We start from the raw sequence: 26,867 nt of genomic DNA on the forward strand, positions 1-26,867 counted from the left end.
GGTTTCACCGTGTTAGCTGGGATGGTCTCGATCTCCTGACCTCATGATCCACCCACCTTGGCCTCCCAAAGTGTTGGGATTACAGGCATGAGCCACTGCGCCCGGTGGAAGCACCTTCCATAATACCAGTTCATTGTGTTGTCAGAGGAGTCCTGCCATGGGTGGGCCTGTGGGCGGGGCCTGTGGAAGCTGCGCATACAGATTCTTGGAGGGGAGACGTTGGGAATAAAGAAATTTAATTCATTCCCTAAAAGTACTCCCTCGCCTCCTTCTCCTGTGCCCCAAGTTCATTGGCGAGTCCAAGGACAGGTGTGACCAGCTCCTCCTGCAGCCTGATCCTGTGGTCCACAGGCCTCAGCCCCCAGGAGGAGCTCTTCTTAGAGGGAAGGAACCAGGATTCTGAGTCTCTGCAGTGTGGGCCCCGGCGGGGAGCTTTTCCTCCGGCTGAGATATATATAGAATACATTTTTAGAAATAATAAAACTGAGAACCAGATTGTCAGGAATTGGTGCCTGCTCTTTTTGCTTCCAGACCCAACAGAGATGCTGGGTGTGCCTGCTGCTGCCGGAAGCCCTGGTCCCCTCCCCAGTGTCTGCCAGGCACAGGCCACTTTGGAAGCCCTGGTCCCCTCCCCAGCGTTTGCTGGGAGCAGGCCACTTCCCGCCTGTAGGAGGCCTGGTTCTGTCTTCCCGTGGCCCCCCCGGGTGACAAGGGCTGATGGGGCCCCGGTCCCTGCTTCCACTGCCCATGTGAGACTGGGGAGGTACTCCCTGAGACGTGCTTCCTGCCATCTCTTCTCTCCTCAGCTCAGTGTCTGAGCAGGTACCCTGCCGGGGGCTCCTCAGAGGGCAGTGAAGGTCTGGGTGGGGTGTCTCCCCAGGTGGCTGTGGCTGGCTGCGGGGTCCAGCTGCTGTTTGGCCTAGGTTTTTGTTGTTGTTGTTTTTAAATCTTGGTGACAGGGGAGCCCTGTCCACATTTAACAGGAAGGGAAGGGCAGGCTGGTGGCTGTAACTTTGTTTTTTTTTTTTTTTTTTGAGACAGAGTCTCGATCTGTTACCCAGGCTGGAGTGCAGTGGTGCAATTTTGGCTCACTGCAAGCTCCGTCTCCTGGGTCCACACCATTCTCCTGCCTCAGCCTCCCCAGTAGCTGGGACTACAGGCACCCGCCACCATGCCCGGCTAATTTTTTATATTTTTAGTAGCGATGGGGTTTCACTGTGTTAGCCAGGGTGGTCTCGATCTCCTGGCCTTGTGATCCACCCACCTTGGCCTCCCAAAGTGCTGGGATTATAGGTGTGAGCCACCGTGCCTGGCCGCAGCTTTGGTTTTATGAGAGCAGGATGGCAGCATGCCAGAATCTGGCCAGCAGGCAGGGACTCAGTGTCAGGATGTGGAGTCCGAAGTCTCATGCTCCTGCCTGAGTCAGTCAGTGTCCTGGGGCTGCTGTGACCAAGTGCCACTGACTGGGTAGCTCTCAAACAATAGAAGTTGATCCTGTCACAGTTCTGGAGGCCGGAAGTCCAAAGGTGTGGGCAGGGCCCCGCGCATCCGTTGGCCCCAGGTGAGGATCCCTCCTGGTCTCTCCAGCGCCGGGTGGCTCCAGGCGTCCCTTGGCTGAGGCTGCGTCACTGAAGCTTCTGCCTCCATGTTCGCACGGCCTCTGCTTACAAAAGCATGGGTCACGGGGCTCAGGGCCTATCCCGTCCGCTGTGACCTCATTCTAACTATTTACAACTACAAAGACCCGGTTTTTGGAAGTGTTTGCATTTTGAGGTTTCGGGTGGATATACATTTTGAGGGACACTGTTCAACCCAGTGCAGCAGCCCTCGGTTCAACACCCTCCCCCGTCTCTTGTTCTTTGTGGGGCTGTTATCCTCTCTCCCTGCTTCTTGGCTGTAATGGAAGTTGTGGTCATTTTCAGGCAGTGCTAACTCGGGGGTGGTTGAAGACCTAAGGAGCAGGGGTCAGTTGGGGGCTCCTGACTGTTCTCCGCAGAATTGCAAGCACACCCACCCCCACGTTTGTTCTTTTCTCTAAGCCCTTGGCGTTCAGTGAGCTACATCACATGTAAATATTGAGACATAGCATTTAACGGATTTAATTTTCAGATGCTATCCAGTTCTGAAATCTCTCCCAGGCCCCATGCCTGGCTTTAGCATCTCATGGTGCACCTCAGGCGGGTGATACCGAGGGGCGGGTCTGGACCTGAACACAGTCGCTTTTGCTGCCTTGTCGCTTGGGATCGATGCACCGAGAGCTGTTGGGTTTTGGCCAGTGGAGGGGACGGGTAGCTTCAGACTGCCCTGGCTCCCGTCCCTTCGCCGCAGGGACAGGGCGCTTTCAGCGTGGCCCCTCTTAGCCTCGCCTCTCCTTGCCCAGTAATTAGCTCCCTCCCTCCCACATCCTGGAGGAGCTCCCGGTTGCTTTTTCATTTCCTTTGTGTAGTGGGTTTGATGAGACATAAATATCAACTTGGCCTTGTCAAGGAGTTGTTGAAACCGTTCCACGGAGCCGAGGCAGCCAGAGCTGCAGATGGGAGAGGCTGCACAGTTCTCAGCTGCAGCTGTTGCTCAGAGCTATTTGCACTGTCTTCCCCCCAACACATGCTAGGCCCACATAGTATAAACCTCCCGCTGATTTGGAATCTAGGTCTCCTGTTTTTCACTAGTGGGCCCAGCCAGAGGCTGCTTCGGAATCCCGGAAAGTGCAGCTTCCTTCCTTGGCTCCGGTGGGCATTTATGCTCATCTGCTGGTGGCCTGGCCACAGGGCTGCCTTATATTCCGTGAGCGTGCTCCTGCTGACCTTTCTACAGCCATCCCGGATTTAGGAAAATGTACATCCCTGTATCTATAGATACACAGATATATATAATATGTATACACATACAGATAGAGATGTCACATACATATGCGTGTAGCTATCTGGAACACGCATGCACACACACATGCACGCGCACACACACACGCTCTGGTTTCCTGGATGTGTGCATCTCCCTGGAGGAACCCAGCTGCTGGCCGTGTGCACAGTCGTCTAGTGCAGGACATCTTTTCTTTGTTCCACCTTCCTCCCCGGCCTGCCTGCAGCTTTCCCAGTGAGCAGGGAACCTCGGTGGCCCTGTGATGGGCCTGAGGGGCCCAGGATGACCGGAGGGGCAGCCGCAGCCCTGGACATGCTGAGTGGCCGTCGGGGGTGGATGCTTTGGTTTTTCTCAAATGTCTGAATACGTGCTCGAGCGAAGAGGTTCACAGCCTGTCTCTCAGACATTTGGGCCACGCTGTCTGCTGCTTCAGATCAGTTGGGTTTGATGAGCCCTCGGGGGTGAGAATTAGGTGCCAGCCGTTATTAAAATGTTCCAGCGGTTTTGTTCCCAGATGGAAAGGCAGCGTTGGGGAGTAGGCCTGGCTTCTCCTTGTGGCTTGTGTCCAGGACTGGGCCCCATCATTTCCCTGTGTGCCCGCCAAGCCCAGACAAATGTACTGGATGCCACAAGGATGTATTAGACCGGGGGGTGGCTCCTTTAAAAAAAAATTCCCTTTAAAAGGCATTTCTTGAGGATGCTGAAGTTCACCCACCAGTGTTGCTAGGTAGACACACAGCACAGACTGTCCTCTCACAGTCATGACTTGGCCGGTGGAACATTAGGATGTGGTTTATTTATGGAGGAAAAGGTTGAATTATCCACTGCAACTTAAAACACTCCCCACGGTTTGCTTCTTTTGAACCAACCCTTCAGCTCCCTTCCCAGCCTCTTCTGAAGATGGGTTCTCAACTGAAGATGATGGATAATTAAGCCGAGGAATGGTGAATGGTGCTCAGGCCCTGCACAGTTTTGGAGCTGAGCCATGAGCAGGAATTATCGAGATGTTTAAAACTGACTTTTGAAAGAAGGCCTAACACAGCCATCTGAAGTGAACTTGCTTAGGTCAGAGGGGCTTCAACAGGCGGCCGAGAGGGGCCCAGAGGGGCCCTGAATTCTGTGGCTTCCCCACAGGCTCAGCTGGAATGGTTGGGTGAGTGAACGGTGAGAGCGGAAGTTGAGGTTAATTAGAACAGCCAGGTGTAGTTGGCCCCCGGCCAGGCCGACAGGGAGGGAGAAGGTCCTGGGGGATGGAGCAGGCAGAGGATCTGGAACCAGCCTGGGGCCAGCACACAGGCCCTGAGAGCCCCTCTGAGGGTCCCATGGGGAGGGAGTGTGGTGCGTCCCCTCCACTGTGCACAGGAGGGCAGCGAGTGAACCGTCTGTTATATCCAAGAAATGCAATATCCCCTGTTGTGTGCTGGGACTCAGGAGCTTTGGTTTTTGTGCTGAGAGTTGGTATTTTTTATTCTATTTTATTTTTTTAGATGGAATCTCGCTCTGTCGCCCAGGCTGGAGTGCAGTAGCGCGATCTTGGCTGGCTGCAACCTCTACCTCCCGGGTTCAAGCGATTCCCTTGCCTCAGCCTCCCGAGTAGCTAAGATTACAGGTGCCCACCACCATACCTGGCTAATTTTGGTATTTTTAATAGAGACAGGGTTTCACCATGTGGCCAGGAGTCTCGAACTCCTGACCTCAAGTGATCCACCCGCCTCAGCCTTGCAAATTGCTGGGATTACAGGCGCGAGCCACCATGCCCGGCCTGTGCTGAGTCTTATATTCACATTTATTTTTAACTTCCGGGGTCAGAAACGCCTATGATCCATTCGGAGAGCCTCGGGGGGACGGTTCCATCTTTGACTGCCTGTTCTCTACTAATACACAGCCTGTTCGATTGGCCAAGGGTCAGCAGGGACACACGCAGTTCCTGCTCTGTCATGGCCCTGGGAGAGTAGGTGGGGCCTTTTTGAGGATCCCTTTATTCTGGAATGAATCCTAGGAAGGAATGGGACAGTGCAAAATGATTTTAAGTAACCTAGGATCAGTATGGTTTTAATAGTGGGCGCGGTGACTCACGCCTGTAATCCCAGCACTTTGGGTGGCTAAGGCAGTTGGATCACAAGGTCAAGAGATCAGCCTGGCCAACATGGTGAAACCCTGTCTCTGCTAAAAATACAAAAATTAGCTGAGCGTGGTGGCGGGCGCCTGTAGTCCCAGCTACTGGGGAGGCTGAGGCAGGAGAATCACTTGAACCCAGGAGGCGGAGGTTGCAGCGAGCTGAGATCGCACCACTGCACTTCAGCCTGGGACAGAGCAAGAATCCATCTCAAAAAAAAAAGAAAAAAGAAAAGAAAAATTGGGAACAAGCTAAATGCCCACATAGTCACAAAAATTACGTTAAATAGATACACAGTTGCTTTTAAGCTCTACATACAGCACCACAGAGCTTTTTATATATTTGTAGGCATAAAAGCAATTCCAGGAAGGATCTAAACCAAACATTTGACCCAGGTTCTCTGGGGAGTGGAGCCACATGGGCTTTCACTCTTTCTGTATTCTTATTACTTATATTAAGCACACACAAACAGAAAAACAGATAGTCCCAGTTACACAAGGCTGTGTGGCATAAGGGGCCTGGGGTCGTGGCTGCCTGGAGAGGGGAGGAGCCGTGTCCCGCCTGGGCCTGACCTGTCTGTGGTTTCCCGCAGTATTCCCGGCAGGAGCAGGAGGAGGAGGGCCGGAAGCGGTATGAAGCCCAGAAGCTGGAGCGCATGGAGACCAAGTGGAGGAACGGGGACATCGTCCAGCCAGTCCTCAACCCAGGTAAGAGCCACGGACACCAGCAACAGGTGCTGCTCCTCACTGGGGATGCATAGGAGGCAGGAGCTGGCTGGGCCTACGTGAGCCTCCTGTGAGGTTCCCCCAGCACTGAGCATGCTCTCCTGGAACCAGTTTCTCTGGGGTCCCCAGGGAGGGCTGTCCCCCAGCCCTGCCCTGAGCCGTGTAGACTCCTCCAGTCACACAGCTGGAAGGCGACCTGAGCGACTCAGCCAGTCCCAGGAGGGCACTGTGCGTGGGGCCTCCATTGCCAGGCAGGCGGCGTGCACCTGTTCATGAGGAATTTTATTTTTGTTGTATCTTTTCCTTTTGTTCGCTCAGTGGCTTGTTCTTTTTTTTTTTTTTCTTTTTCCTTTTTTTTTTTTTTTTTTTGAGTTGGAGTCTCGCTGTGTCACACAAGCTGGAGTGCAGTGGCACAATCTCGGCTCATTGTAGCCTCCGCCTCCTGGGTTCAAGCGATTCTCCTGACTCAGCCTCCCAAGTAGCTGGTATTACAATTACAGGCATATGCCACCGTGCCCGACTAATTTTTGTATTTTTAGTAGAGATGGGGTTTCACCAAGTTGACCAGGCTGGTCTCTAACTCCTGATCTCAAGTGATGAGCCTGCCTTGGCCTCCCAAAGTGCTGGGATGACAGGTGTGAACCACCACACCTGGCCAAGTGGCTTGTTCTTGATGGGATTTCCAACTCATCCAAAAAAGAAAAAAATGGCAGCAGCTGTTCAAGTGCCACTTCTTCCCGGCCACTTCAGACATTGATTGGAGGAGTGGCTCTGCCAGGCAGGCCCTGGGGTCTGTAGCAGGCCCAGCTTCCCTGTGGTGTTGGTCCCTTCTGCCATCCATCCTTTTGCTCTCATGTCACGGCGCTCTGGCTTTAACAAAATGTTCATCCAAAATCTAAACGAAGGCACGATGATATGTTTTGCCTCAAGCAAGGACTTTCTACCCAGAGAAATCCCCGAGTTCCTAGAAACAATTCAGGGCAGGGGCCTAGGGGAGCGTCTGTCCCCCTAGGAACAGGGTGAGCCCTGGGGGGCAGGCAACGAGCATTCCTCCTCTCCCTACTGCACACATGGCGGTCACGTTCTAATAGTGGCAGGAGAATTCCCTGTAGGATGCGCTGTGTGCTTCTCTGCCTCCCCGCAGTGGCCTGGGCTCGTGGCACATTCGTGCTCTGTGCTGAGTTCCACAGCCGTCCTCATGCGGGACTGCAGTCTGGGGAGGGTTTGCTGCCCCCACCATGCCTTGGGAGACCCTGGCCATGGTGAGTGTTTCAACTTCTGACTCAGCTTTCTCTGTTTTGCCTCCACCCTCAACAGCGGTGGAGGACCTGCCTCAAGTAATCCTTTTCCCCTTGTATATACCTGTGATGTGGGCTCCACTCTGGGATCCACCTGCTCCTATCCCTGCCGAGAGGCGCCCTGGCACCTGCTAACCCAGACTCGGGGCATTGTTATGGCCGCTTACCTCCCTTGCTTAGTCCACATAAGCACCAAGGGGGACTGATGAAAATCCAGTGGGCGCACAGATTAGAGCATAGCTTTCCGGGCTTGGCTGCTGGCGTGCAGCAGGCGTGTGCTTGTTTTCTGGGTGGGTCAACTTGAGGCTTGAACAGCAGTTTGTGTGTCTTTAGTCTCACATTTGTGTCTGTGATCCAGTCTGTGCTCCAGCCTCAACTTGCCAAAAGCGGACTGGTTGTCACCTTAGGCCAGTGGGACTGGGTAGGTCGGTTTCTTTCCTGTTGGGGAAGCCACTGTAGGTTTCTTCTGTTTTCACGTCTGCTTTTTAACAAACACAGAAAAGAAAAGAAAAGAGAAAGGAAGGTGAAAGGAAGGGAGAAAGAAAGAAAAAAATGAATCCATCGGTATTAATAGAAAGCATGGTGCTGCTTTGATGAAATCCCAGTGAAGATATATCTTTTTTTTTTTTTTTTTTGAGACAGAATCTCGCTCTGTCGCCCAAGCTGGAGTACAGTGGCGTGATCTCAGCTCATGGCAAGCTCCGCCTCCCAGGTTCACACCATTCTCCCGCCTCAGCCTCCCGAGTAGCTGGGACTACAGGCGCCCACCACCACGCCCGGCTAATTTTTTGTATTTTTAGTAGAGACGGGTTTTCACCATGTTAGCCAGGATGGTCTCAATCTCCTGACCTTGTGATCTACCCGCCTCGGCCTCCTAAAGTGCTGGGATTACAGGTGTGAGCCACCACGCCCAGCCAAGATATCTTTTAAAAATAAAATGTAAATAGACAGTGAGTTTATTAACACAGCAATACACCAGACAGGCCTGGAGGCACGTGCTGGGGCAGACAGTGCCCAGGCTGTGCTTTTGGGAGGGCAGCCCAGCAGTCAGGTCAGACACAGGCCCCAAGGAATGTGATGGGATGGAAGCAAGGGGAGGTGTCTTAGGAAAGGCACCAACACAGCGCCCAGGCCCAGAAGATATGTCCACATTCAAATCCCTAGAGCCTGTGAATGGGACCTTATATGGAAAATGGGTCTTTGCAGATATGGTTAAATTAAGGATCTTGAGATGAGATCATCTGGGTTACGCAGGTGGGCCCCAGATCCAGTGATCAGTGCCCTTGTAAGAGACAAGAAGAGGCTATGTCCTGCCTAACACAAAGGGGTCATGGAGGAGAGGGTTGGGTGGAACACGGAGGCTGCCTGGGCCTACCTTTTCATGAGTGATTTCTGGAGAGAGCTTGGGGTGGGTGCCAGACCCTGGGGGGAGTGGGTAGCGCTGCTGGGCTCACTGTGGCTTTGAGAAGCCCAGCCTTTAACTGACCCTCAGAGACACTAAAATTACTCGAGGTTTTCAATCAGTTTAAATTCCTTTACTTGTGGGATTCTCTTCTGTTCGCCGGCCTCCGATTGACTGTAAATCTACACACGATATTTTTCAGAATGTGTTGTTCACTATCACAATGGGCCTCCTAAATCTCAAGATTTCCTGATTTGTGTGTGCTTTTATTTTTACTTTTTTGTTTTATAAAAATGCATCTTTCTCAGATGATTGGATTAGAGATGGTTTTTAAACGTTTCATAGGAAGTCCTGTGTCCATTCTTTCTTGAGCATTTCTGAACATCTGCATCTTTGACTCCAGTTTCCTAGTAGAGCCGGCATCTCTGTGGCAGGGCTGCCCTGTGCCCTCGGGAGCCCAGGGATGGGCTCATCTGAGACCAGCCTGGTCTCCTGTGTGGTGGCTTAGCCTGAGTTGGGTTTGGCTGGGGTGTCCGGGTCAGTGGGGAGCAGCAGCTCGGGGAGAAGAGTGTGCATATGTGCTTGGCACTTGGCACTGGGGTCTGTCTTTTTTTTTTTTTTTTTTTTGAGACGGAGTCTCGCTCTGTCGCCCAGGCTGGAGTGCAGTAGCCGGATCTCAGCTCACTGCAAGCTCCGCCTCCCGAGCTTACACCATTCCCCTGCCTCAGCCTCCCGAGTAGCTGGGACTACAGGTACCCGCCACCTTGCCCGGCTAGTTTTTTGTATTTTTTTTTTAGTAGAGATGGGGTTTCACCGTGTTAGCCAGGATGGTCTCGATCTCCTGACCTCGTGATCCGCCCGTCTCGGCCTCCCAAAGTGCTGGGATTACAGGCTTGAGCCACCGCGCCCGGCCGGCACTGGGGTCTTTCTAACAGGTGTGACACAAGCTGTCCCATCCTGTGGAAGGACCCTCCCTCTCTGCCCTGGAGAGGCCGTCTTGGCCTTTGACTTGCCTCCTCCCAGCCCCCGTCCATCCCACATCCCAGACCTCATCCTAGAGCCAGAGTGCAGACTGTTACCTAGCAACCTCCACAGGGGCGGCCTCGTCTTTCAGGTATCTCAGAGTCTGAGAGTTCCTTAAAAACCCTTTGTCTAATATATACACCTATAATTTGTCCATATAAAATTTTTTTTTTTTTTTTTGAGACAGAGTCTCACTCTGTTACCCAGGCTGGAGTGCAGTGGTGCGGTCTCGGCTCACTGCAACCTCCACCTCCCGGGTTCAAGCGATTCTGGTGCCTCAGCCTCCCGAGTAGCTGAGATTACGAGCATGTGCCACCACACCCAGCTAATTTTTGTATTTTTTGTAGAGAAAGGGTTTTGCCATCATGACCAAGCTGGTCTCGAACTCCTGGCCTCAGGCGATCCGCCTGCCTCAGCCTCCCAGAGTGTTGGGATTACAGGCGTGAGCCACCATGCCTGTCCAGAAGTCAGACCTTTCTCAACACTGCTTTTTCTCACCGGATAAAGATAAAACCCACACAGGATCTCCTGGGCAGACACCCGTGTAAACTAGCCTGGCGTGCATACCCACTCTCTGCCCCCAAGGCCTTCTGGTCAGGGCCAAGACCTCATCTGTTTCCTGCCCAGGACAGCTGGCACTCAGAAAGGTAGCTCATTCCTACCTAACAAGCCCCAGGCTGTTGAACACGCCAGCCCACTGGGCCACAAAATGACTGGGACTCATTTCAGGTGAAGACAGGTCCTTTCTAGGTCTGGCCTTAGGCAAGTAGTATTTCTCAGCAGCCAAAAAAGCTGGTGGGATGAAGGGTGGTCCTGACCCAGAAGTTGATACCTAGGGTCTCATAAGTGTCCAATGTCATTTCTTTTCTTTTCCTTCTCTTCTCTTTTCTTTTGAGACAGAGTTTTGCTCTTGTTGCCCAGGTTGGAGTGGAATGGCACAATCTCAGCTCACTGCAAACTTCACCTCCCTGGTTCAAGTGATTCTCCTGCCTCAGCCTCCCAAGTAGCTGAGATTACAGACACCTGCCACCACGCCTGGCTAATTTTTGTATTTTTAGTAGAGAGGGGTTTCGCCATGTTGGCCAGGCTGGTCTCAAACTCCTGACCTCAGGTGATCCACCCCCCTCAGCCTCCCAAAGTGCTGGGATTATAGGCATGAGTCACTGCGTCCAGCCCCAGTGTCATTTCCAAGGCTTTGATGTGCCTGTGGGTCATGGTTGCTAAATTGTGTCACCACAAATCCTATGTTGAGGTCCTGACCCTGAGTGCCTCAGAATGTCACTGAATGTAAAGAAAGGGTCTTTAAAGAAGTAATTAAGTTAAAATAAGGTCATTAGGATAGGCTGGTGTCTTTACAAGAAGAGGAGGTTAGGACAGACACACACAGAGGAACAGCCCTATGAGGACACGGGGGAAGGCGGCATCTACAAGCCCAGCAGAGAGGCCTCAGGAAGAGCCAGCCTGCTGATACCTTGACCTGGGACTTGCAGCCTCCAGGGCTGAGACGAACTTCTGCTGTTTAAGGCCCCAGTGTTTGGTGGCCAGTCTTTTACAGCAGTGCCAGCACAAGGTACTCCACACACAGAATTTCAAACTGGCTCCCCTGCCTTCTCTCCTGGTCACCGTTAGCTGCCATGTGGGTTTCCTCATTCCTGCCCTGGACTTGCCCTCATGCCAGGGTGTGTGGGAGAAGTGGCCTGTCATGGAGTCAGAAGCAGAGTAGAGGAACCCTTCCCAAGAAGCCACATTCTGGGGACCCTCCCACCCAGCCCACCCTCCTGAATATGGGTCAAGAGGTCCTTGCATCTGGGCCCCTCCGGGAGCTGGCGTGCAGGGGCGCCATCTCAAAGCCAGCCAACAGACTCCTCCAAGCGCCCAGGCTCCTGGGAAGGAGGCCCTGGGGGCCCTGACGTCCCTGCATCTCAGCCAGTTCCCACCACCTGTGGCTTGGCCCAAGGGAGGGGATGCCTGTTCTCCCACCTGCCGCTTCAGCGTGGACCTGCCAGGATCTAGGGGTGTCCAGAATCAGCCTGCAATTGCCGAGGGCACCTTGGGCCTCAGGGCAGTTTAGCACACCCTGAAACCCGTGATACCACGAGGCTCTGAGAAGAGGCCAGAAACGGGCGGCATGAAAGGACTGGAAAAGCCTATTGTTTATTGACCTGGGAACAGAAGGAGACTGAAATCAAAAGCCCATTAAGACTCAGCCTTGGCCGGGTGCAGTGGCTCACGCCTGTAACCCCAGCACTTTGGGAGGCCGAGGTGGGCGCAATACAAGATCAGGAGATTAAGACCAAGGTGAAAACCCGTCTCTACTAAAAATATGAATAATTAACCGGGCACAATGGTGAGTGCCTGTAGTCCCAGCTACTCAGGAGGCTGAGGCAGGAGAATGGCATGAACCCGGGAGGCGGAGCTTGCAGTGAGCCGAGATTGCGCCACTGCACTCCAGCCTGGGCAACAGAGCGAGATTCCGTCTCAAAAAAAAAAAAAAAAGACTCAGCCTTGTGTCGAAAATCAGATTAAAGTGTGGTTTACCCACCAACGTGTGTCTTGAGAGAGTGAGAAAGGCAGTGGAGTGGGATGGAAAAGTAACAAAATATACCAGGTTTGAGCATGACACTTGGAAAGAATGTTGGGTGTGGTTCCTGTCGCATGGAACTGACTAGAGACAGACAGATCAGATGCCTACTAAGTTTACGAGGAAACTGAATTTGCCAGTCAAAAAGCTTTTGACTGTTCAAACTTTAAAGTAACCTCCCCAAACCTAGATGAGCAGGAGGTAGGCCGTGGGCCCTATTTCCCAGTGCCTGCCTGAATGAGGCCATGGTGGATAACGAACAGGGAAGAACCTTCCAGGAGGCTGAACCAAGGACCATGTAGTTCCTCCCCAAGAGTGGAATCAGGGTCTAACCAAAGACCCTTCTCCATGGCCATAGTTTAGACCCTAGTGAGAGTCATCTCTGCTTGGGCCAGGGGCTCCTGGGTAGCTCCTGTGTTCTGTTCTTTGCTGAATGAGCGTGCTCTTCTGCTGCTGTATAAAGGGTGCAGGTGCAGGTAACTCATCTTCTTAGTTCATTGGCTGCAGGAACATGAAAAATTGCATCTAAACACGATGGAGAAGACGGCATACATGTGACCAGCCGCTGCGCTCTGAGGTGAGCTCAGAGGCTGGATCGGGTTTCAGGGGGTCGTCCTTAAGGGTGAGGTGCTCTACGTGTGCAAAGAATACAGCAGGGATCTGGTGACTGGAGGGGTAGAACCAAACAGAGATGACCAAGCCTGTCTCCACACACAGCAGGGCCACGTGGCCCTGCCTCCTCTGCAGCAGGTGTGACAATACCACTCACGTCTAGAGTGTGAGCAGAGTGAAATGCTGCTTCCAGGCCTGACCCATGGAAACCTCAGGTGTGTGAACCTCCCCCCACTCTGTCCCCTTCCAAGGTAACCTTCAAAGCTACCCATTAAGGGTAATGGAGCTACCGGACCAGAGGGGCCTGAATCCCCACATCTTCACCGTTTGGATGAAATCTACCCCACTAGGAAAGCCTGATTTGGACTTTACCTAAGCAAGAAATCAGCCTCACTGTGTGACCCACTAGGGTTTGAGGGTTTATCTGCTGCAGCAGTGACTATGATCTTGACTGACACAGCGCCTCATCTGTGAACCTGCAGTTTCAAAATGATATGAGGAGCCGGAACCAGGCGCCCAGGACAGCAGTGGGCGAGGTTTACATAGCCCTAAACACGAAACTCTCCTTTTCGGATCCCGTCCTGTGTGACAAGCCATTTACAGGGCTTCGTGTGTGTTAGGTGTTTACGTCATCTTCACAACCCGATAGTTTCACTTTCACCATCTCGGTTCCAGCTGAGGAAATTGAGGCACAGGGAGGTTAAGTTCCCACGAAGGCAGCAGAACTGGGATTGAAACCCAGGCAGTCCAACTCCAGAACCTCCCTTCCTCCCCCATCCTCTCTTGCTTCCCCCATGCCCTCAGCCCCCAAACTACTGCTTACGGGAGCAGGACTATGGGCCTGGCCAGAGGGCCAGCGACATCGAGTGGAAGGAGCTTCAGACCCAGGGCCGAGCCCCTGGCCTGGCCATGTTCACCAGCCCTTGCACCCTTGTGGATGGCTCAGGGCGGATCTTCCTGGGGCTTGGCCAGAGCACTTCCTGACCCCAGAAGGGTGGATCCCAACCCAGAAGCCAGGGGCTAGGTGACCTGCCAAGACCCCATCTGCACTGGAAGGGCTGTACCAGGCTTGGAAGTGAATACTGTTTTCAGCCCAAGGGCCAGGGATGAGGCAGCCATTCGAACTTGTCCGAGGCAGGGCTAATTTTGTCATAAACCCTAAAAATGGACAGCCATATGGCCACATGGTCCCTCCACGGTCAGAGCTGGACAGCTGACAGCTATGAATCCAAAGAGCTCACGATAATTCCATTTTCTCTTGTTAGACAGAGAAAACAATAAGGATAACTGGCTTTTAAAAAAATTATATATTGGGCTGGGCGCAGTGGCTCACGCCTGTAATCCTAACACTTTGGGAGGCTGAGGCGGGCGGATCACTTGAGGTCAGGAGTTCGAGACCAGCCTGGCCAACGTGGTGAAACCCTGTCTCTACTAAAAATACAAAAACTAGCTGGGCGTGGTGGCGGGTGCCTGTAATCCCAGCTACTCGGGAGGCTGAGGCATGAGAATTGTTTGGACCCAGGAGACGGAGGCTTCAGTGAGCTGAGATTGTGCCACTGCACTTCAGCCTAGTCGATAGAGCGAGGCTTTGTCTCAAGAAAAAAGAAAGGTCTATCTTCTAGAGACTGGACGTTATATTTCATCTGCTTTTTTTCATAAGTGCAGCTTCTTTTTTTTTTTTTTTGGAGACAGAGTCTGGCTCTGTTGCCCAGGCTGGAGCGCAGTGGCCGGATCTCAGCTCACTGCAAGCTCCACCTCCCGGGTTCACGCCATTCTCCTGCCTCAGCCTCCTGAGTAGCTGGGACTACAGGCGCCCGCCACCTCGCCTGGCTAGTTTTTTGTATTTTTTTAGTAGAGACGGGGTTTCACCGTGTTAGCCAGGATGGTCTCGATCTCCTGACCTAGTGATCCGCCCGTCTCGGCCTCCCAAAGTGCTGGGATTACAGGCGTGAGCCACCGCGCCCGGCTCAAGTGCAGCTTCTTAAAGATATTTCAGGAGCAGTGCAGTGTTGGGTGACTGAAGCTCCTCCAAGGTATTTGGGGCTCTTGCAAGAGTGAGGTGATAGAGTAGTGAATGGGGTTGGGGGCTGGCCGGAGGGAAGAGCTTGTACCCTGGGGAGCTATATGTTCTCAGGCTGGTGGAGTAAATTACAGCAACACTGTGGCACTTATTGTAGGAAATGCAAGTCAGATGGTTAACTAGAGCCCGGTAGAGGGTCACACGGAGCCCTGGGACTCACAGCTTTGAGGTGTTTCGTGGCTACCCCTGGGCAGGGCCTTGCAGGGCGCTGATGGCCCCAGAGAGTCTCGTCATGACCTACTAACAGAATGGGTCATGAATCCTTGAAAACCTCTCCTTTACCAACTGTAGCCTGTTTGGAGACCATGGTTTTCCTTAAGAGAAATCATAGCCGAACTGCCTTTGGACGCCTTCGCTGACTATGCAGACCTCAGGGTGGTTTCGGCATTGTCAGACCATTCAGCTGTGGGAATCAGTCTACCCCATAACTAATCTCTTTCCTTTGCAATTCCAGAGCCGAACACTGTCAGCTACAGCCAGTCCAGCTTGATCCACCTGGTGGGGCCTTCAGACTGCACCCTGCACGGCTTTGTGCACGGAGGTAAGAAAGAAGCGCCCTGGTCACTCCATTCCTGTCCCTTGACTCGTTGTTGTTGCTCCTCTGGGAGCCATGCTGCTGTCTGATACAGTTGAGGCTCTTGTGTTTGGTGAAGTATAAATTTAAATTTTCAAGAAGTTGCACAGTAGTCCAGGCGCAGTGGCACATGGCTGTAATCCCAGCACTTCGGGAGATGGAGGCAGGAGGATTGCCTGAGCTTAGGAGTTCAAGACCAGCCTGGGCAACACAGGGAGACCCCTGTCTCTACAAAAAAATAAATAATAAGCCAGGTGGTGGCCTGCGCCTATGATCCCAGCTACTGGGAGGCTGAGGTGGGAGGATCGCTTGAGCCCAGCAGGTCGAAGCTGCAGTGAGCCGTGATCGTGCCACCACACTTCAGCCTGGGCAACAGAACGAGACCCTATCTCAAAAAAAAAAAAGGTTGAATGATAAATCACAGAAATATGCTGGCGGGCGGGGTGCAGTAGCTCACGCCTGTAATCCCAGCACTTTGGGAGATCGAGGTGGATGGATCACCTGAGGTCAGGAGTTCGAGGCCAGCCTGGCCAACATGGCAAAACCCCATCTCTACTAGAAATACAAAAATTAGCCAGGCGTGGTGGCGTGTGCCTGTAATCCCAGCTATTCAGGAGGCTGAGGCAGGAGAATCACCTGAACCTGGGAGGCGGAGGTTGCAGTGAGCCGAGATCACACCACTGCACTCCACCCTGAGCGACAGAGTGAGACGCTGTCTCAAAAAAAACAAAAAAAAGAAAGAAAGATGCTGGCGCCTGTTTTTCAAATTGGTGATAACAGTTAAATGGATGACTGCGTCCCTGGGGAGGGTCACATGCAGCCCCGGGATCTTCTAGTTGTGAGATGTTTAATGCCTGCTGAGGGTCAGGTCAGGGCCTTGCCAGGGCACTGATGTCCCCAGAGACTAGCATTGTGACTCACTGGCAGTGACTCGTTAATAATGTATTTCCTCTAATGTTTGCATTTATTTTTTCCCAGTAAGTGCAGATCTCTTCTCAAGCAACACAGGCCTTAAAGTTCCTCGCTCAGCTTCCCAGAGTTTGGGAAACATAGCTGGAGCGCAAGAGGATTTAGCTCTAGGTTCACAGACGAACACTTTTTACTTTAATAATGTGTAGTTATTTTTCATGATTTAAAGAAAATGTTGATGGCATATCAAACCCATAATTTCATGGCTACTGTAATTTTGAAGAAGACCAAAGTGAACTTTTAAAAACAAGTCGGTTGAAGAAAAGCATCAAGGATATAAGATCATAGTGAAGTGGTATCAGTGAGAGCAGAAGTTGTGAAGGTGCTGTGTGGTTAATGAAGGTTGGGCGCAGCTGTTCTGGTTGTACTGCGCTGTTCATCTGTCCTGAGGCACAACAGGCACTTTTGCACAATGCTGTCATTTCTTTTTTTTTTTTTTTTTCTGGAGACGGAGTCTCGCTCTGTCGCCCAGGCTGGAGGGCAGTGGTGCAATCTCGGCTCACTGCAAGCTCCACCTCCTGGGTTCACGCCATTCTCCTGCCTCAGCCTCCCGGGTAGCTGGGACTACAGGTGGCCGCCACCATGCCTGGCTAATTTTTTGTATTTTTGGTAGAGACAGGGTTTCACCGTGTTAACCAGGATGGTCTTGATCTCCTGACTTTGTGATCCACCCACCTCAGCCTCCCAAAGTGCTGGGATTACAGGCGTGAGCCACCACGCCCGGCCAATGCTGTCATTTCTAATTGCCTGGAACACCAAGTTCCCCTTTCTTCTCCACTCAGAAAATTCCTATTTATCCTTCAAAACCCAGCTCAAATGGCACCACTCTCTGCTGGCTTACATTGATATTTCTACCAGGGACACCTCAGGAGCAGGGACTGGATCGTATTATTTGTGTTGGCTCCAGCACCCACAGAGAGTCAAAGGGGTACCTTGCAGATACTTATTCCATGAATGAGAGGCACCAATCGCTTTTAGTTTCGGGCAGTGGGTCCTGGGCCTATGTGATGCAGTCTCGCTCTGTTGCCCAGGCTAGAGTTCAGTGACATGATCTGATCTTGTCTCACTTTATCCTGCGCCTCCCGGGTTCAAGAGATTCTCCCGCGATTACAGGCGCGTGCCACCACACTCGGCTAATTTTTGCATTTTAAGCAGAGACAGGGTTTTACTATGTTGGCCAGGCTGGTCTCAAACTACTGACCTCAAGTGATCCACCCACCTCAGCCTCCCAAAGTGCTGGGATCACAGGCGTGAGCCACCACGTCCAGCCCTGATGTCAGATATGTTTCCAAAGTTTGTTTCTTTTTTAAACTAATCCCCTTTTGTGTTTCTTTTTCCTATTTCATGATTGTTTTCCTCTTCCCACTCAGCAGTGGCTGCACTGCTTTTAAATCTGATTAACCATGGTCTTACCAAGGGAAGCACCGCTGTATAACAAGCACTTCTAGGCCTATGAGCATTGTGACAATCTGAGTATCTCGCTGCTCCGAGAACAGCTGTCGCCTCAGAGGCATTTCCTGTTTCCCCTCCTTATTGCCCCCATGTCTCTGTCCTCCCTCGAATTCCAGGGTGGGCAGCAGCTCCCTCTTCTGAGCCTGGCCATCCCAAGTCCAGACTTCTGCCACTTCCGAGTATTGTGTTTGAGCCTCACACAGCTCCATTCTGCCTGGAATTTGTGAAACTCTGTGCCACCAGTTTTGTTTATTTTGTCAACATGTTAGACGTTCTTCGCTAAATGGGGCATTTCCGTCGTCACTGTCTACTTGGTGAAAAGTCCATACCCTTAAGCCCAGTCTTTCTTTATGTTCTGAAAGGCCTCAGTGAGATGCCAGGAGTGGGAGAAATCACTGGAAAAGCCCCTTGGAAGTCTGCAGCATGTTATGTTCATTCACGGTATCTAAGCTGCTTCACTGATACAGGCACATGTTAAGATGTATGTTAAGAAGTGTTTACAAGCTGGGTGCGGTGGCTCACGCCTGTAATCCCAACAGATTGAGAGGCCAAGGTGAGCGCATCGTGAGGTCAGGAGATCGAGACCATCCTGGCTAACACAGTGAAACTCCGTCTCTACTAAAAATACACAAAATTAGCCGGGCGTGGTGGCGGGCGCCTGTAGTCCCAGCTACTCGGAAGGCTGAGGCAGGAGAATGGCATGAACTCAGGAGGTGGAGGTTGCAGCGAGCCGAGTTTGCGCCACTGCACTCCAGCCTGGGCGACAGAGCGAGACTCCATCTCAAAAAAAAAAAAAAATGTTTACAATGGCTTTACAACACTTAATGCCTATTTTAGTAGGGATTTTGTCCCCACGATTTGTAAAAATCTGTCTAATAATTTTACCAAGCTTAACCTTCTCTCATAGGGCCTGGTAACTCACCAGGAGCGAATGAATAAAATAAACACCATGTTGAAAACACGAACTGTGAGTTTATTGATTTTCCTGTAGAGTACTATTGGCAAGAATGGCATCTAAAATCATTTGAATCAAAATCTTCACTAAACTGTAACTCACTAGATGCCAGTTGCAGAAGAAAATGTTGAAATGGATGCCAATTTGGCCTTTATTCTGTAATTTTAGACTGTGCATGTGTCTTTGAACAGCTGCGCCAGAGTCCCGTTTTCTGTGATTTCCACACACTGGCTAGCCTTGGTCTTGAGGACTTTACACACAGGTCTGGGTGGTGATAAACTCGTGAAGGGTATCTTGGAAAGGGAGGAGCTGTTCTGGCTGGAATCACAGGTAGAATGAAGTGCTCCCACCAGACACTAGCTCACTGCTGCTTTCCTGGTTGCAGGGACAGAACCTCGTGTCTTTAGGTAGGGGAACAGAAAAGATCTGGGGAGTGAGCCCGAGGGTGTGGAGGGTCATATCCTGTGTGGGAGGAGGGTTGGTGCGGTCTCTGCCATTCTGGGTTGAAGGGCTCGTGGAGGGTGTGGAGCACGGTCATCGTCCCATGCAGGAGGAGGGTTGGTGGTGTGTGTGCAGTTCTGGGCTGAAGGGCATGTGAAGAGGGCAAGCCTGGCTTTTGGTTTCTGTCTTCCCTGAGTCCTGAGTGAGTCACTCCACGGTCCCCCACCCTCCTCCGTAGAGTGCTCGGGGTCAGCCCAGAAAAGACCAGTTTCCTCCCTGTTCTCCCCTCCCCTCCCGCCACATTTGGTTGTACAGACTGAAGGGGTGACCCAGCAGATATCTGTGGGGGTTCAGACCTTGGGAGAAGGAAGTTCTTGGGGGTCAGCCAGTAGCCCTGTTCAAGGCGGACGGTAGAGGAGTCTTGAGCATGCATTCTTCACTTCTCAACTTTTGGAAACCTTGGCCTTTTCCTTGGTACTTTATTTTTTATTTTTAAATTAATTCTTTTAAAGTTCAGTATTATGTGGAAACGATCCGGAGGGCTTGTGGGTCTCTCTTCCTCCCATTGCTCCTGCCGGGGTAGCTGCTGTTTCTGGTTCAGGACTCTGCTTCCTAAGCATGAGGTTCTGTTGCTGTCTCTTGATGTGTAAGTTTCAGATGTGTGAGTCCCATCCCTGCTCATCAGGCCGGGTACTGCGATTGCTTTCCCTAAAACTGTGTTACCGCAATAGCCACCGGTGGCTTTGTGCCCTTCAGCCGCTCCGTAAGATGCTCTCGGTACAGTCTGCCTGCCACGGAACTGTTCCCTGCCATGTTCCCTGGAGGGCTCCGCCTTCAGTCCTCCTCCTTCCATGCCTGCTCTAAACTGCTCTCCTGAAACGGCCTTTGCCACTTGCCTGGGTTGGATGCCAGGATTCATGGATCTTCAGTTTTCCTCTTTGCTGGTTTTGGTGGAACATGTCCTCCAGTGACTTCCCAAGAAAGGCAATATATTAACTGGAATAAAGGCTCAGCTGCTGAATAAAGGCTCAGCTGTCACCCAAACAACTTGGCTTCAACAAGAGAGAAGACTTTTTCTTTTTTTTAACCTAACAATGCAGCTGTGAGCGATCCAGAGCCAACAGGCAGCCCCGTGGTGCTGGGGACCCAGGCTTCTGCCGCCCTGTGGCTCCGCCAGCCCTGGGGTACCCTCTTGGTGAGCCACATGTTGCCTGTCTCTTGATCAGCATCCAGCCCCAAAGGGGTGGACGGCATGTTGGAAACTGCACCCTCCCTTTGGCCACAGTGTCCTCGTGGGACCCCATCTGTGGGTGGGTGAGTGCCGCTGGTCGGATGCGTCTGTTAGACATTGGAGTGACTAGTGACGGAAGGGATAGTCTCTGTCATGGGGCCTAGAGGGTCATCTTCCCGAGCTTTCGATGTCTGAAACGACTTCTGGCTGAGCAGGGCGTTCTAGGGCAAGCGTTCCTTACAGGGCTTGGAAGGCTTTGTTCCATGTCTTCTGGCTTCTGAGGTTTCTGCTGGAAAATCCAGGGACTATAGATTTTCCCTCCACTTTCTGGCCACAACCTCTACCTGTCTGCTGTCCTGATCTCCCCTGCCCATTCCAGCCTTCAGCCCTTGGCCTATCCTTGATCTTCCAGGGACTTTTTGTTATGAGCCCGTTTATCTGGATAGCAAATCACGTGGTTTGCAGTTTCTGGGTGTTTTTTCTAAGTGAAGTAACATCCTTTTCCACCTCTGGCTCACTGGGGTCACCCCAAGTGTTTGGTAGGTTGGAAGGGGCCCAAGAACTTGCACTGCCCCCTTGCTCCTTGGGATGCTGAGGCTGCTGGTCTGGAGTCCCCACCAGGTTGTGCCATGTCCCTCTCCATCTCTGCGCTCAGGCCACCCTTCCTGGGCAGTTTTGGCAGGTGGGCTCACCTCTTATGTAATTAAAAGTTTGAATTCCATCCATGGACAGCTTTTAAAAATTTTTTTGTGGGTACATAGTAGGTGTATATATTTATGGGATACATGAGATGGTTTGATACAGGCACACAATATGAAACTAGTACGCTGACCAGGCACGGTGGCTCACACCTGTAATCCCAGCACTTTGGGAGGCCAGGCTGGGCAGATCAGTTGAGGTCAGGAGTTCAAGACCAGCCTGGCCAACATGGTAAAACCCTGTCTCTACTAAAAATACAAGCTGGGTGTGGTGGGCATGCCTGTAATCCCAACTACTTGGGAGGCAGAGGCAGGAGAATCACTTGTGCCCAGGAGGCCGAGGTTACAGTGAGGTAAGATCATGCCACTCCAATCCAGCCAGCCTGGGTGACAAAGCGAGACTCTGTGAAAGAAAGGAAAGGGAGGGGAGGGGAGGGGAGGGGAGAGGCACATCATGGAGAATGGGGTATCCATTTCTTCAAGCATTTATCTTTTGTGTTACAAACAATCCACTTATACTCTTTTAGTTATTTTGAAATGTATAATTAAGTTATTATTGACTATGGTCACCTGTTGTGCTATCAAATAGTAGGGCTTATTCATTCTTTCAATTTTTTAATTAACCATCTCCCCTGGCTCCTGCCAACCACCCATCCTGTAGTCAGCTTTGGAGCCTTCCCCTCTGTCTCAGGCTCCTTCCCGGGCCACCAGCTCTACCGAGGGAGATGCAGCCTCCTTTTGCTTAGAGCCAGCCCTTCCTCCCTATCCTGCCCTCTTCTCGCTTCTCTGTCAGATCCGGTCTGTGTGTCTCCTGTGCTTGAGGTGATGCTGTTGGCCCCTCCCCTGAGAGGTTGAGCCTGTGGCCTCGTCTCTACTGCCTGTTAAGGTCACTTGGGGAACTCTTAAAACCACAGACACCCAGACCCCACCCGACAGGTGACCCAGACCCTGGGGGTGGGGGCGAGGGGTGTCCAGGAGCTGTAGTTTCCCAAGCTCCGCAGGGGATTCTCTGGGACAGGCTGGGGCAGCACTGCCGCAGTGAACGTTCTACCCTGGGAAAGAGAACCGGCTGGGAGAAAGGGGCACTCCTGGACTCACGGCTCCACGAGTGTGTTTCCCTTCTTCTCAGCAAGCAAGTTTCCCAGTTCTGCAATCTGTCTTGTCATCTTCCTGGGTACCCTTAAGTGAGCAGCCTAGTACCCATTTTGGGCTATTTTGAGAAGCCAGAAGAAGAACCTCATTTCTACAGTTAGTTATTGTGATCCTCCCTGAATTATACCACAAGAGACCCTAACAGCTGGGGACGGAGGGAGTTGAGATACCTTGAGGGGCAGATTGAAGCTTGCAGACAGCGGCAACTCCAGCCCTGGCCTGGACCAGTTTTGTTGGGGAACTGGCCCAGCTGGCACCCCTCAACACCGCACATTTGGGGTACATCAGCCTGTCTCTCTTATTTCAGCCTAGATGTGGCCCTCACAGGGCCCTTGTCCAGGGGATGATCCTGGTTGTTCTGGTTGCTTCTCCAGTTCCTGTATCAGGGTCTTTAGAGCGTGAGGGGAATGGAGAGAGGGCACGTGTTGTTCTTTGGCTTAGAAAAGAACCTCAGCGTTTATTGATCACATCGGTTCTGAGTAAAAACTAACTGCTCTGAGACAGAAGTCAAGGTGGGCATCCTCATCGGGAAGGCTAGCTCGGCTCTCATGGTACTGGGAAGCACAGGATGGAGCATGTGGCAGGGAAGTGGGGCCACAATAGAGCTTTCTAAACTCATCTGAGCCTCAGAAACCATCTTAGAGCTCGTTAAAAATGCAGATTCTGGCTGGACGCAGTGGCTCACACCTGTAGTTGCAGCACTTTGGGAGGCCAAGGCAGGTGGATAACTTGAGGTCAGGAGTTTGAGACCAGCCTGGCCATCATGATGAAATCTTGTCCCTACTAAAAATACAAAAATTAGCCAGGTGTAGTAGCAGGCGCCTGTAATCCCAGCTACTTGGGAGGCTGAGGCAGGAGAATCACTTGAACCCGGGAGGTAGAGGTTACAGTGAGCCAAGATCACGCCACTGCACTCCATCCAGCCTGGGCAACAGAGCAAGACCCTGTCTCAAACAACAACAACAACAACAAAAACAGATTCCCCGGCCCTTCTCCTGGAGGGTTTGCTGCAACAGGGCTGGGCTGGGGCCCAGAAACCTGTATTTTTAGCAACAAGTGCCCTGGGTGGCTCTGATGATTCAGGGGCCTCAGAAACACACACCTAGAGTGTGGGTTTGTCTCCATGAATCCAGCAACCATGTCCTTCCACCATATCCGGACCTCTCCAGAGCATTGGACACCACTGACCTGGCCACGCTGAGATCCCCTCAAAGGGTTTCAGGCCATTATGCTTTCCAAGTCCTTCGTCCTCCCACACTGGTGGGCACCAGGGTGGCTGGGGAGTGGGCCCGGGCGTCTGAATGTTAATAGCGCCCTGAGTGGTTCTGCCCGCACCAGGTTGAGGACCCTGGGGCTCTCTGGAGGCTCTACCTTCTCCTCTTTCACCTGCCCCTGAGTGTGTGGGTATGCCCCTAAGGTCTGCCCTCGCCCTCTTCCCACCTTTTCTCCCACAAGCTCACCTGACCCCTCAGCCTCAGCTCCCGCCTCCAAGTGGCAACTGACGGATTTTCTAATATCCAGCTCAGTCGTTACTCCCAAGCTTCAGCAGCCTGTGGCAGCTTCACCTTGGACCTACCCTGCCTCTGGATTCCCCACAAGCCGTCCTACTCCTCACTTCTGAAGGTGATGTGAACAGTGCCCTGAGGCTGCGGCCTGCAGCAGCCCTCACCTAACCCAAACTCTCTGGGCCTCTCTCTCCTCCCCACCAGTGAGATAATGCAGGGATTATAAATAAACGAGATAACACAGGGAAGACAGCACATGGGAGGCATTTAAGAAAGATCAGTTACTTTCATAACTTTTATTACATTTACTTTATTAGTTTTATGATTACAGACATAGAGAATGTTCTGCTCCGTGGAGAACTCAAGCTTTTTTCTCATATCCAGGGGAGTGTTTACAAAATAGGATCATGCACTTGACCACAAAGAGTATTTTAATTATAAGTTCCCTAAAGTGAGACCCATTAAGCCTAAGCCTTCTTAATGAGAACGTAGCCCCTGGAAATTGAACATTTCTGCAAATAACCGCCGGCCAAAGAAAAAGTAACATCTGGACTTACGATTAAGTAACATCTGGACTTATGATTATGTAGAAGATAATGAAAACTGATTACTTCCTATCAAAATCAGGGAGAGATAGCTAAAGATGTTCTCGGAGTACAAGTGACAAACTTTGAGCGTATTACTTAAAAAGAAAAAATTAAAAATACCTAAGTGTTGGAACTGGAAAAGCAAAATGAAATCCACCCACAGGAAGGAGGTGGAAGGGCTCAGGGCAGGAGCAGTGGAAGGACTCAGGGCAGGAGCAGGCCGGCTTTATGTCTCCATCTGCGACTCTGGGTCCCTCCTCTCCCCGTATCTTGGAGCTGTCCTCCCAGCCCCCTGCTGCAATCCCCCAAATCCAAGTCTTTTTTTTTTTTTTTTTTTTTTTGAGACGGAGTCTCGCTCTGTCACCCGGGCTGGAGTGCAGTGGCCGGATCTCAGCTCACTGCAAGCTCCGCCTCCCGGGTTCCCGCCATTCTCCTGCCTCAGCCTCCCGAGTAGCTGGGACTACAGGCGCCGCCACCTCGCCCGGCTAGTTTTTTATATTTTTTAGTAGAGACGGGGTTTCGCCGTGTTAGCCAGGGTGGTCTCGATCTCCTGACCTCATGATCCGCCCGTCTCGGCCTCCCAAAGTGCTGGGATTACAGGCTTGAGCCACTGCGCCCGGCCAAATCCAAGTCTTTAAAACACCACAGAACCTGTAAGGTTTGGGCCATCAGAGCTTGTTCTGCTGTCCCGTCCAAATCCAGGCACCCTCTGGTTGCAGCCTACTGGGCAGTGCCCTGGCACCTGGTTTGCAGAATGGGGTTGTGAGGTCATCACTGAGCCTCTTAACTGGGATGACTCTGCCTCTGCTGCCCAGGCTGGAGACCAGGTCTGTTTTGCCTGCTCTGCCAGCCCCAAGTCACAGTGTGCACAGCTGGGTCAAGGGAGTAGATGAAAGCCGACAGGGTGAGCATGACTGTTGATCGGCCTTGGTGGGGAGTGCTGTCATGGCAGAAAATAGTGGCCAGGACGTAGTGGTTTTCTGTTCTATGCTATCTTCAGTCTCCAGATAAGTTTATCAGTAAAGAGCCACTGGCTAGGTGTAATGGCTCATGCCTGTAATCCCAGCACTTTGGGAGGCCAAGGCGGGAAGATCATGAGGTCAGGAGATCGAGACCATCCTGGCTAACACAGTGAAACCCCATCTCTACTAAATAATACAAAAAATTAGCCGGGCATGGTGGCGGGCGCATGTAGTCCCAGCTATTCGGGAGGCTGAGGCAGGAGAATGGCGTGAACCCGGGAGGCGGAGCTTGTAGTGAGCCAAGATTGCGCCACAGCACTCCAGCCTGGGTGAAAGAGCCACTGACCCTGCCAGCTATGAGAGTCTAGGAGGATCTGGGGAGATGTACTGGCTGTGCTGGGAGCCCTCTGCCCGGTCGCTGTACCTTCCGTCCAGTCGCTGTTCCCTTCACCAGGTCACTGTTCCCTCCACCTGGTTGCGCTTCCCTCCACCTGTTGCGGTTCTCTCTGCCTAGTCGCGGTTCCCTCCACCTGGTCGCGGTTGCCTCTGCCTGTTGCTGTTCATTCTGCCTATTGCAGTTCCCTCTGCCATGTTGTCGTTCCCTCTGCCTGGTCGCTGTTCCCTCCATCTGTGGCTATTCCTTCTGCCTGCTTGCGGTTCCCTCCATCTGTTGCTGTTCCCTCTGCCTGGTCGTGGTTTCTTCTGCCTGTTGCCGTTCCTTCTGCCTGTTGCAGTTTCCCCTACCCGGTTGTGGTTCCCTCTGCCCTGTTGTAGTTCCCTCTGCCCGGTCACAGTTCACTCCGCCTGTGGCTGTTCCTTCCGCCTGTTGCAGTTTCCCCTACCCGGTTGTGGTTCCCTCTGCCCTGTTGTAGTTCCCTCTGCCCAGTTATAGTTCCCTCTGCCTGGTCATGGTTCCCTGTGCCTGTTGCTGTTCCTTCTGCCTGTTGCGGTTCCCTCTGCCTGATGGCAGTTCCCTCCTCCTGTTGCAGTTCCCTCTGCCTGGTCGTGGTCCAATGACTGTTGTGGTTCCCTCTGTCTGTTGCTGTTCCCTCCGCCTGTTGCCATTCCCTCTGTCTGGTTGCTGTTCCCTCCAACTGCAAGGCTGCCTGTGTTTTTCTTCAGGTCTCCACAGAAAAGGAAAGTCCTCTCATGAGAACTCTGTATAAATTAGACTGCCTCTGCTTACTTTTTGTTCCAAAGCACCCTCACTCCTGACACACTTTCCTATGGCCTCTGCGCCCCAGAATGAAAGTAGACACAGGTGAGGACCTCTGTCTGTTCACTGTTGCGTTCCCACTTAGTGCAGGGCCTGGAATGGAGTCAGCACTCAGTAGCTGAATGACTGGCCTGGGAAGAATGGTGGTCCTGCGTGGGAAGGACTGCGGACTGTGCTGGCCCCGCGCACTCAGCCCCACCCAGAGGAGCGTGCGAGGCTGCGCATGCGCTGTACAGAGCGTGCGCGTCTGCGCATGCGCTGCACATGAGGAACACGTGATGACCACTCTCTATCTCGAGAACCAGTGACCAGGCGCCTCCTGTGTGCCGAGCCCCTCCGTGCTCCACCAGGGAAGCTGTGAACAAGACACAGCCCTGCTGTCAGTTGGGAGTTAGACCTCCTGCAACAAACATCCATGCGGGTGTCTAG

General features: G+C 52.3%; 1 protein-coding gene across 1 annotated transcript in view; it reads left to right on the forward strand.

Annotated features, from left to right (window-relative positions):
• Positions 1–26,867, forward strand: part of ACOT7 (acyl-CoA thioesterase 7) — a 102,141-nt gene that overhangs the window by 31,832 nt on the left and 43,442 nt on the right. Inside the window, exons 5-6 of the mRNA XM_023215211.2 lie at positions 5,568–5,682; positions 15,151–15,237. Of these exons, the coding sequence (XP_023070979.1) occupies positions 5,568–5,682; positions 15,151–15,237 (202 nt within the window). The remainder of the gene's footprint in view (positions 1–5,567; positions 5,683–15,150; positions 15,238–26,867) is intronic.

The sequence above is a fragment of the Piliocolobus tephrosceles genome, chromosome 1 (assembly GCF_002776525.5).
Source record: "Piliocolobus tephrosceles isolate RC106 chromosome 1, ASM277652v3, whole genome shotgun sequence".
In the NCBI taxonomy this organism is placed as follows: domain Eukaryota; kingdom Metazoa; phylum Chordata; class Mammalia; order Primates; family Cercopithecidae; genus Piliocolobus; species Piliocolobus tephrosceles.